General features: G+C 32.5%; 1 protein-coding gene across 1 annotated transcript in view; it reads right to left on the bottom strand.

Moving 5' to 3' along the window:
• The window catches only part of GPHN (gephyrin), a 1061400-nt gene that overhangs the window by 308520 nt on the left and 740073 nt on the right, over positions 1-12807 (bottom strand). Inside the window, 2 exon segments of the mRNA XM_053697683.1 lie at positions 5316-5357; positions 9163-9234. Of these exon segments, the coding sequence (XP_053553658.1) occupies positions 5316-5357; positions 9163-9234 (114 nt within the window).

The following is a 12807-nucleotide window of genomic DNA, read 5'->3' as shown; positions in this document are numbered from 1 at the left end:
TTCAAAGCTTTAAAAATAATGTATTATAGGTTAATAATATCAATTTTGAGAGGGGCCTGGAACCTAACTACCTAACTTCCCATTGACTTACATTATAAACTGGGTTTAAATATACAAAGGTTTCAATTTACAACCATTCCTTCCGGAACCTAATCCCGATGTAAATTGAGGGCTACCTGTTATATCTATATATACACACACACTTTTACCCAGTGCTTTTGCTTGATATATTTTGCAGCATCCTCTTGTGAAAACTACAGTAGAGTATTTACATAACAATTACAAATATTACCTGCTATAAGATGGCAGAGGTGGTGGTACTCAGTACAGGTAAATAGAAGGAATAAAGGGAGGCACTAACTGGTCTTTTCAAAGGTGATATAATACGTGACATTTCAGTCTGAGAAAGGGGAGAGTTTCCCCGGCTTATATCACCTCTCCCTTTATTTTTTATTTATATATATATATATATATATATATATATATATATATATTCATTCAAATTATTGTGGAGATAAAAGTCAGATTAAAATCCTCCATGTCTCAAAAGTAAATCAATACAACATTTTTGCATAGGAAATTAGCAACTAGAAGGGGGCTAGTGAGCTCTGAAACGTCACTTAAATAAAGAGGTCTTTGTTTGTAAGTCCATTGAGTGCGGAATTGAATACAGATTGGAATATATATATATATATATATATATATATATATATATATATATATATATATATATATATATATATATATATATATATATAAAAATCAATGCAAAACTTTTGCATAGGAAATTAGCACATCCAGGCAAGTTCCCCACTTGCTTTTCCCCAGTAAAACTCCATGTACACGGTTACCAATGCACAAGAGGATTATGGGTAAGATATGCAAATTAGGCATGCAAGATCTCAGATTTTTTGCTTCAAATACTTTTTTAACACAGCGATCCCTGGTTTCTGCAGCAATACAGAAACCACTGCTAGATAGTCTGTTTGTTCTTTTGAGAACTCTCCCGTAGAAGATAGATTTCTGATTGCTGCTTAGAAATCTTTCTGCTACTGAAATCTATCTGCTACTGAAAAGTTCTAAAAAGAACGAAAAAGGCTGTTTAGCAGTGGTTTCTGTATTGCTGCAATAACCCTATTAAGGGATCGCTGTGTTAAAACAGTATTTGAAGCAAAAAATCTGAGATCTTGCATATCTAATTTGCATATATTATCCAGAATCCTCTTGTGCATTGGTAACAGTGTACATGGAGTTTTACTGGGGAAAAGCAAGCGGGAACTTGCCTGGATGTGCTAATTTCCTATGCATTGATTTATATATATATATATATATATATATATATATATATATATATATATATTCCAATGTGTATTCAATTCCGCACTCACTGTACTTATAAACAAAGAGTTCTTTATTTAAGTGACGTTTCAGAGCTCACTAGCCCCTTCCTCAGGGAAAAGTGAGCTCCGTAACGTCACTTGAAAAAATAACCTTTGTTTATAAGTCCAGTGAGTGCGGAATTGAATACAAATTGGAATTTATTATTGTTTCCTGACACCCTGGCTGAAGTAATTGAAGGTGAGAGTGCAAATCCTACTAAACGCTGAAACTATATATTTATTCAAACTCAGAATGATGGCAAAATTGACTATGCTTATGTCCCACTTGTGGAGAGCTCAACTCAGCTCAAGTTAAATAAAAGCAATATAGTAGGTACTATACTTAAACATTTTATAGAGATTTAACCAATATAGTGGAGATTATTGTATTGTTCATGTGTAACACATTCTTTAAAGGCACTTTATATTTAGCATATATCTACCTTTACTAAAGTTTGTAATATTACTTAGTGGGGCTGCACCTTCAATGAAAGCATATATTCAATAATGTATATTGCATTAACAATGGGAGAAACAAAATAAGCAGTTTGTGGCAAATGTATCAAGCACAATTTTGATCTTAATAAACTGCAAAAACATTCTACCAGCCTTTTATCAACCTCCTTGTTCCTGGATTGGGGAAGAGGGGCATGTTACAATCACCAGGAAAAAAAAAGATATTCCTGTGGATATTTCATAAATTCAAATCCATAAATATGGTAATCAGATCTAATATATGACATAAATGATATATGTAAGATTTTTCACCAGGGGAGAATATATGTTTATTGTGCATCTAGCTCAGTTTCTAAAGAGCTTGATACAGTGCCCCCGAAAATAAAAGCCTTGCTTACATGCCATACTAGGGTAAAAAGAAAACCCAGCCATGCATTCATGCTGAATCTGTCATACTGGTACAGCTAAATGGGTCCCAGAAAGAGTAAGTTACATCACAGAGTGTGACGCCTTATAATTAGTCTCAATAGAAATCCTGTGTACCTGTATATTCTTAATATTAGCCAACAAAGTCAAAATGAAAAGAAAAATTGAAGGGGCAGCAGGCATTTAACTATGAGTTAGGGTAGCCTTAAAAATATTTTTCCTGACCCAGCCTGTGCCTTTCATGTAGTTACCATTCCTTTCAGCTATCAATTTGCCTAGAATGCTGTTATGCCCCCCCCCATATGTGAGGCTGTAGTACTAGCAAAACTGTATCAGCATTTACTGCCTACTGTACAACATAAATTTAGGGAAGGGGAGTAGAAAGAATAAGTGTGGGGTAAGTAGTATATGAGAATTTATAAAGGAAAAAGAAAGCGACATGATTGCATAGGGGAAAAAGAAAGATTTATGAGCTAGGCTGCAAGTTGGAGAAACAGACAAAATAAAAAGTGAAAATAGCCTGGGTTAATCAGGTCTCTGCAAACTGCAATTCTTATGTACAGAAAAAAAAAACAGATTTGTATTTATTAACTGTAATCATAGAAACAGACTTATTGTTTTATATTTTTTTTAAATATGAGATATTAAGAACTTTAAATTTAGAAGAATTATTATGTTCATATAAGTTTTAAATAAAGTTTTGGACTGTAATATAAGTTCCCAAATTGTTTTAATGTGCTCAGCCACTGGATTCCTATGAGAAATAGGTTAATACGACAGAGGTCTTTGTGAATCACAAGATAAAAGGGAAAAGGTGCAAAGCATTTCTTTTCAATCACAACACAAGGAAAAGGGAGTGGTGGCCAGTGGTTTCAATAAGCAGGAAATTCAATTCTTAAATAATCTATGAATGTTTAAATTGCACTGTATTGGAAGGGAGAATAGTTATGTAATAGAAATAATAATTATTACAAAGTTTGAGAGTGTCATAATTCTAAAACCACAATAATGGACCAGATTTAGGTGGCAAAAATAGAAATAACAATCATACCATGGGTGATGGTTTATCAAGGCAACAATCAATTATTAAGAATAAGCAACCATATAATACTGTATAATTTAGAACAATACTTTGATAGAGTTTTGCATTTTGAAACTGCATATTTAGGCAGCTTTGGCCTAAATTACAAATCATAAATATAAAGACTCACCCAGTGAGTATAAAGACACACCCAAAAAGGGACCCTAAGACAAATTGTTTACTATTTGCATTGATACATCACACCCAAAATAGAATTTCAGGATCATAACTGAAACATTAGTATAAGCTATCTATATAAACCAAATATTTGTTTAAATAATTTGAGCAAGTGTGCCACTTAAAACAGCAATTACCATAGTATAAGTAAAAATGTAACTGTTTTAATGAGGTTGATCAGCAAACTTAGGTAAATATTTTAACATGAAGATTGGTAACTGACATAAAACATGGCCGTGAGATTGATGTATAAGAACCTTACTTACAATGACAGAGTATTGAACTTTTGATTTAAATGCTCTGTTATTTTCACTGGCTAACATTTCTAAAAGGGAAATTGAAGTTGGATATTGAATATTATTTATTAAAGGGCCATAATACCCAAATGTTTAAACACTTTAAAGTGCTGCAGCATAGCTCTAAAAAGCTGACTAGAAAATATCTCCTGAACATCTCTATGTAAAAAAGAAAGATATTTTACCTCAAAAGTTCCTCAGTAGCCACCTCCCATTGTAAAGGATTTCTAAGCAGCATTTTAGTGTGTCTGTCCTAGGACAGCTTAGGGGATGAGCCTCGTGAACTCTCATATTATTTCACCAATCAGATATAGGAAGCTTACTATGAACTCTCATGAGAGTTAAGTCAAATCTCATGAGATCACAGTAAGAGTTCATGACCTCAGCACTGCTGATGCTGATTGGCTGCTGTTCATTTCTTCATTTTTTTTTTATTTTTACCTGCAGCTGGGAGCAGCTGAGTATAGCTTTTTACACAGAACTTACTCTGCTGAGCTGAGGAGATTGTGAGGTAAAATATCTTACTTTTTTACATAGAGATGCTCAGGTGATATTTTCCTGTCAGCTTTTTACAGTTATACTGCACCAGTTTCAAGTGATTTAGCATATGAGTATTATGTCCCTTTAAGTTCAGTATTATTATGCAATAATCCCAAAAGGGTATTGAAAAAGTGGAATTCACTATAATGTCTGTGTGTGTCACTTACAAAGAGTGGTGTTGATAAAACATGGTTAATTAAAAGTACATTAAACTCAACAATTGTCTATAATGCATATGGAAGAGGACTATCTAAATAAGATAAAACCGTTTTTTCTTGTTTTATGAACATGGCTAAGTTAAAGAAAGTTATTTTGAGTTTGAAACTAACAGTAAGTGCATGTTTATATCGAGCTGGGCCATGGTATAGAAGTTTACTGGTTGATAAGGAAGACTCTCTCTTTGTTCCTCACAATTATAAAATGTTTATTTCTCACAACAGAAGCATTTCTTTTTCTACTACATATTGAAAGGCTCTCTTTTAGGTAAACAAATAAAAAAAAGTACTTTAATGTCACTTTAAGTAAGGTCTGAACCATTTTGCTTGCGGCCTCATGTTGTCCAAATAAAAACACTAGGTGTAATATTCATCTAACATATTAACTATTTAATAATAAGATTTTAAAAAAAACATTAAATGGAATTGCTGGTTTAAGTTGCAGTCACTTTCTCCCTTGTAAATTTTATTTGCCATCAAGTGACACTCTGTGCAGTTTGAATATTGATCTACAATGTGATAATTAAAGACAGCCACAGTGGAATTCAAACAATGTCAAACACGAGTGCAAGGTGAGCATGCATTTTATTTTTAATTCTAGATTTCCTCCCACTTGTGCACAATTCAAGGCAAAAAAATAAATAAAAAACAAAAAACAGATAACACACCAAACATGGTGGAGGTGAGGGTGAGCATGTGGAAACAGAAAGAGGACAGAAAAAAAAAACAACACGTGCAAGTATACCTCTGAAACACTATAGGTGGATGAGCAGGAAGGAAGCCGAGCCTGGTGGTGCAGTGAGGGAAAAGAAAACACGGTTAAATAAGGAATGGTCTAAACAAAAGGGTTTCAGAAGAATTTTTGCAAATGTGGCTCCAGCACTAAGACAATAGCAGGGGCTTCATTCAGAAATACAGAATATGTATAAAAATATAGTTAAACTCAATATATATATTTTGCATAATAATTTATTATCACTGTGTTTATTAGAAGTGGTGAATGACTCTTCAGTAGGAATTATATAAACATATGTTAAAACAAACAAACAAAAAAGTCCACATAATATTAAACCTTGTAGTGTAATTTGGCAACTTTTCTGTCAGGCTAACTGATAAAAGTATTTAATCGCCTGACAACAAATGGGCAGAAGTCTACACGTTTTGCCTTTCAGTATTATAAAGCTATGTTAGAAATCCAGAGCAGCCTTGCGTGCTTCATGGACACTCATCCTATATCTTCACGGCCTGTTATTTTCTAAGGAATTTAAATTTGAAACAATTTTCATCGGTTGCAGTAGGTATTCAGAATAGCACAACACCTCAAAATCACTACTTGATAAATTATATAATTAACATCTGTACATGTTCTAATAGACAAAATCAGAGGTTAACAAAAACAAAGAACAAAATCCAAAACATGCATTTAATAGATTTAAGACAATTAATATAGTACTAACAAACAACATACATTAATCAAACCAAACATACCTTTTCTGACATACAATATAAACATGTTTTTATAATTTAAATATACTAACATTGTATTTAAAGAATTGATCAAACATAAAAAAAATGTTTTTGTAATCAGATTCAGCTAAGAAGAGAAAATATATATGCATATATATATATATATGTGTGTATATAAAAATATAAAAATACTCCTTTATTTTCCAAATATCTACAAATTAAATTTAGCCACAAATTTTATTACAGCTGAATACCCCACCTAAATTTAATAAATAATTACTAGAAATACAAAATACAGATAATCATTTGGGTGGCTCATATGATAATAAAGCTAATTCAAATTAATTTCAATCAGTTAATTGAAAGAACATGGTTATAGACTTTAATTTTAAAGCCTATTTTGGGATGAAAATTTTTGTACTTTTTAAAAGATTATTTTCAAAATATAAAGCATAATTGTTTTTCTTGTCCTTCCTTGGTCAGCAGGGCTGTTTTCTAAAAAATGTTCCCACAGACTGAGCTGTCTAGTAGCAGATGTTTCACTGAATCTGTAGCCATTTATGTATTTCTATAAAAGTTTAATGACTAAAAATGAAGCACAAAATAGACAAATGTCACCATACAATTTATACAACATTTAGAAACATGTTAGAAAATAAGTTCAAAAGCAAAACAATGCATAAAAATTTGCTGAACTACTGAATTCGATAATATAGAACGGGGGCTTAGGCTAAGCTATATTAATTTGTTTCTTACATGAAACAGTTTAAAAGTGGGTTACTTCAAATTTCACCCTTTACATGATAACAAAATATACAGATTTATAACAACATATTTTTCAATTAAACTGTGAACATTTTCAAAACCAATGAGGTGGTTGTTTTTTTAAATAGATCAAATACAAATTCTCTGTTACTTACAACTAAAAAAAATAATCAAATTGCATAAAGAATATTCACTAGTTATACTGCGCCACAAAAAAACATACAAACTCAAATAAATCAACTATTTTGTTTAAAAAATATATTGTTTTTTCTATAATTTATTATACTAGAATACTTTTGGATAATCTCTATGGGAAAGGTTTCAAAAAATAATTTTAGTATTATATATTTTGTATTGCTGCTCTACAGCATTTATTATATGTTTGCTCTCTAAGTGTAGTTTATTGATTATTGCTTTAAATTACAAGGCAACAATAAACCAAAACAAATTCGGACATACAGAACAATAATGCTCTAATAAGGAAATGAGTCTTTAGATAAATTACAATATTTATTGTACAAATATTTTAAGGCTATGTTCAAAACAAATAAAACAGAGGACACATATTATAATCCTACTTCTATTGCACAAACAAACTCACAAAGGTTGAAATATATTTGCCATATAACAATTCCCTATTTTTGCTTTTAAGGCTATTCTCTTGCGTTTGTGATAATTATAATTGCATTTATGAATCTAACTGGCGTGTGTTAGTGTGTATGGGAAGTTGCTAAATATTACAATGAAATCATATTGTAAATTACACAAAGAAAATAGGGCATGCTTTAAATTGTCATATAGAAGTAACCTCTACAATGTATAGATGAATTAGCAGAAAATACATATAGAGTGCCCTTTATGTATTCTGAACAGTATAAAGTAATTTACAAATTTATGAAGGCAAGAATTTTCTTTGGGCAATACTTTCTCAATGTAAAAACTGCAGGAAGAAAAAAATCTGATAAATATAGCTGCATAATTTCCCCTGCTCTATAAAATATAGTGTTGCCACAGAGTAAGAAAGCCATTTTTTGAGCCAAGCAAAACAATGCAAGTGCATACTATTTGTAGGCATTTATCTCACAGATGAGAGAAATACAACACATATTTTATTAATGTCATTATCAGAATATTGTTACAAAACAAGTGGTGTTTACAATAAAGTAATAGGGGGATTTTATTTAAAATAAAAAATGCAAATAATTACAAAGAATTAAATAATTATTTAATCACTTGGAGTAGAGCTGCTTTAATATTTTATTTGTAAGTGAGCTTGTTTGTCATTATCAGAATATTACTAAAAAAAATGTGGAGCTTACAGTAAAGTAATAAGAAGATTTTATTTGAATTCAAATAATTAGAAACAAAGAATGAATTAGCGTAGAGCTGCTTCTATATTGGATTTGTAAGTAAGCTTTATATTTGTCATTTTAAGTCAACAAAAAAGGTAGACAAAACAAGATATAACAAGTACCAGAGCCAAAATCTGAATATATTGATTTGTATGAATTGGTACATTAATATTGATGCCTTCTATCCAAGGTTTCGAATGCTATTAGAAGTAAGCAAAAAAATAAAAGTGTATAAAATACCAAAATACCACAACAGTTCTGTATATTTAAATGAAACCCCTGCTAAATATATTAAATGTTGTGTTTTTTTTAAATTGATATATATGTATACACTCACATATGGGATGGGCATTTGGACATTTAATTATAAAATGAAAGCCAATTATGGCCACTGCCAGCAGCATTCCTCTATTTTCGGAACCGGATTTCATCTTGTGAAAGTGCAACACAGTAAGTCTGGATTTGCACAGACCTTAGAGTCACAAATAGAAATTCATATCCAAAAATAGCCAAATGCTGCTGATGGTGGTAATACTCAGCATTTGTTTTATAACAAAACATCCAAATGTACATCCCTTATATATACATACATACACTTACACATATATACATATATTTACAGGACTGGAAAATTATCACTATAGTTCACAAGGGGTCATGATCTCAAGCTAAAGGGTAGTAGATTCAGGAGTAATTTGAGGAAGCACTTCTTTACAGAAAGAGTGATTGAAATCAGAGGGAAATTTTACTAGTCAGAACTGAAAAAGTTAATAGTTAGCTCGATACAGAAAAAAGCAATTACTCTGTAGTTTGTGTCTATTGGAAAATTCCAGCCTTGCACATATTAATGTATGCATGTGTGTATATATATATATATATATATATATATATATATATATTTATGTCTTAATGGGGGTTGATGGAACTAAATAAATTGTTTGTGTCAGTGGCTTACAGACATGAAAGGAAAATGTGTGTAAAAATATAAGTCACCGAGTTAAATCGTACATTTACTCGGAGAGAGTATCCTTTGTCATTGTCTTGAAGGTGATCTCTGAGATTCTCCAGTTTTCGATGAAGCTATATGTGGACATCAGAAAATCAATTGAAAAAGCATCCTGTTTCTTTAAAACAAAACAAAAAAAAAAACACAAACTTTGCGCTTTAGTTTAAAAAAAAAAAAATCATTATACATGTAGCATGCATTGTGGAGAAAAAAGAGGCTTTGGAATGGGAACAGATAGTTGCTGTTTAACAAGCATAAATATTAACAATTAGATTGTTTTCCATGCAATATATGGGTTTTACTAAGAAAAACAAATGTTAAAATTATGGACATGGTATTTTTTTTTTTTAATTATAGGATTTATGCACAAACAAATGAATAGTTGGGGATGATAATTCTTATAATGGCTACCTACCCTCTGCATAAAAGTCACTTTTCTAAATTTTACGGCCTCACAGTCCAATATTTAGACCTAAAAGTCTGGTGTGCATTTAATTTTTTATTTTAATGTACCATTAGTTCAATAGTTAGTTTTGTGGCTTAAGGTAAGTAATCATATTTACATAATACAAAAAAAAAAAAACCATAACCCCCCAAAAAACAGCTAGGAACAATATGGTAAACTACCTTGTTGTTATGAGATCCTGACGGACAATATAAAACATTTATTTAAACAATTAAGCGTGTTTTTTTCAAGATGCAAGAAGCTGAAACAGATCTAGTAGCTATATAGCTCTCACTCTCTATTTCAGTAAACTGGAGGCCTCCAGCCAGGCCCACATTAAATTATCATTTTTTTCAATTAAAACATTTTACATGTTTCTCAATGTGTTAGTGTTTGTTAATTAAAAAACAAAAAACACATTTTATTTGTTAAAAATTATTTTAAAGAAATGGTTAAAGAAACATGCACGCTCGTGACCTAACTTTTTGACTTTAATGTCCCTTTAAATTCAAATATCACAGCATAATTGAAATTTGCATTTTGCTGTTTACTTTTAAATACAAATTTTAATGCATATTCACCACTCGAGGAAGAAGTGATATGGCAGAAAAGGAAAAAACATAATTTATGTAAGAATTTACAAGATAAATTAATTTCTTTCATATTGGCAAGAGTCCATGAGCTAGTATGGGATATACATTCCTACCAGGAGGGGCAAAGTTTCCCAAACCTCAAAATTCCTATAAATACACCTCTCACCACACCCACAATTCAGTTTAACGAATAGCCAAGTAGTGTGGTGATAAAGAAAGGAGTAAAAAGCATCAACAAAGGAATTTGTAAATAATTGTGCTTTATACCAAAAAATTATAACCACCATAAAAAGGGTGAGCCTCATGGACACTTGCCAATATGAAAAAAAATGAATTTATCTTGTAAATTCTTACATAAATTATGTTTTCTTTCATGTAATTGGCAAGAGTCCATGAGCTAGTGATGTATGGGATATCAATACCCAAGATGTGGAACTCCACGCAAGAGTCACTAGAGAGGGAGGGATAAAAATAAAAACAGCCATTTTCCGCTGAAAAAATAATCCACAACCAAAAATATAAGTTTATTCTTATAATGAAAAGAAAAACTTAAATACATCAGCAGAAGAATCAAACTGAAACAGCTGCCTGAAGAATTTTTCTACCAAAAAGTGCCTCTGAAGAAGCAAATACATCAAAACGGCAGAATTTAGTAAATGTATGCAAAGAGAACCAAGTTGCCGCTTTGCAAAGCTGATCAACTGAAGCTTCATTCTTAAAAAGCCCACAAAGTGGAGACTGATCTAGCAGAATGAGCCACAATTCTCTGAGGCAGGGCTTGACCCAACTCCAGAAAAGCTTGTTGAATCAAAAGCTTAACCAAAAAGCCAAGGAAATGGCAGAAACCTTCTGACCTTTCCTAGAACCAGAAAATATAACAAATAGACTAGAAGTCTTCCTGAAATCTTAGTAGTTTCAATATAATATTTCAAAGCTCTCACCACATCCAAAGAATGTAAGGATCTTTTCCAAAGAATTCTTAGGATTAGGACACAAAGAAGGGACAACAATTTCTCTACTAATGTTGTTAGAATTCACAACCTTAGGAAAAAATGTAAAAGAAGTCAGCAAAACCGCCTTATCCTGATGAAATATCAGAAAAGGAGATTCATAAGAAGAGCAGATAACTCAGAAACTCTTCTAGTAGAAGAGATGGCCAAAAGGAACAACACTTTCCAAGAAATTAGTTTAATGTCTTGCATAGGCTCAAACGGAAGAGCGTGAAAAGCCTTCAAAACCAAATTAAAACTCCAAGGAGGAGAGATTGATTTAATGACAGGCTTGATATGAACCAAAGACTTTACAAAACAATGAATATCAGGACGTTTAGCAATCTTTCTGTGAAATAAAAAAGAAAGAGCAGAGATTTGTCCCTTCAAGGAACTTGCAGACAAAATCTTATCCAAACCATCCTGAAGAAACTGTAAAATTCTAGGAATTCTAAAAGAATGCCAAGAAAATTTATGAGAAGAGCACCATGAAATGTAAGTCTTCCAAACTTGATAATAAATCTTTCTAGAGACAGATTTACAAGCTTGTAACATAGTAATAATCACTGAGTCAGAGAAACCTCTATGACTTAGCACTAGGCGTTCAATTTCCACACCTTCAAATTTAATGATTTGAGATCCTGATGGAAAAACAGACCTTGAGATAGTAAGTCCGACCTTAATGGAAGTGGCCAAGATTGGCAACTGGACATTTGAAAAGGATCCGCATACCAAAACCTGTGAGGCCATGCTGGAGCCAACAGCAACACAAACGATTGTTCCATGATGATTTTGGAGATCACTCTTGGAAGGAGAACTAGAGGCAGGAAAATATAAGCAGGTTGATAACATCAAGGAAGTGTCAATGCATCCCACTGCTTCCGCCTGAAAATCCCTGGACCTGGACAGGTATCTGGGAAGTCTCTTGTTTAGATGAGAGGCCATCAGATCTATCTCTGGAAGACCCCACATCTGAACAAGCTGAGAAAACACATCTGGATGGAGAGACCACTCCCCCGGATGTAAAGTCTGACGGCTGAGATAATCCGCCTAACAATTGTCTACACCTGGGATATTAACCAGCAGAAATTAGACAGGAGCTGGATTCCACCCAAGCAAGTATCCGAGATACTTCTTACATAGCTTGGGGACTGAGAGTCCCACCCTGATGATTGACATATGCCACTGTTGTGATATTGTCTGTCTGAAAACAAATGAACAGCTCTCTCTTTAACAGAGGCCAGAACTGAAGAACTCTGAAAACTGCGCAGAGTTCTAAAATACTGATTGGTAATCTCGACTCTTGAGATTTCCAAACCCCTTGTGCTGTCAGAGATCCCCAAACAGCTCCCCAACATGAAGACTTCCATCTGTTGTGATCACAGTCCAGGTTGGACAAACAAAAGAAGCCCCTTGAACTAAACGCTGGTGATTTACCCACCAAGTCAGAGAGTATAGAACATTGGGATTTATGGATATTAATTGTGTTATCTTTGTATAATACCTGCACCATTGGTTCAGCATACAAAGCTGGGGAGGTCTCATGTGAAATGAGCAAAGGGAATCGCGTCCAATGCTGCAGTCATGAGACCTAAAACCTCCATGCACATAGCCACTGAA

The sequence above is a fragment of the Bombina bombina genome, chromosome 1 (genome assembly GCF_027579735.1).
Source record: "Bombina bombina isolate aBomBom1 chromosome 1, aBomBom1.pri, whole genome shotgun sequence".
NCBI classification, from domain to species: domain Eukaryota; kingdom Metazoa; phylum Chordata; class Amphibia; order Anura; family Bombinatoridae; genus Bombina; species Bombina bombina.
The sequence above is the reverse complement of the archived record's forward strand: the minus strand, read 5'-3'. Positions and strand labels throughout refer to the sequence as shown.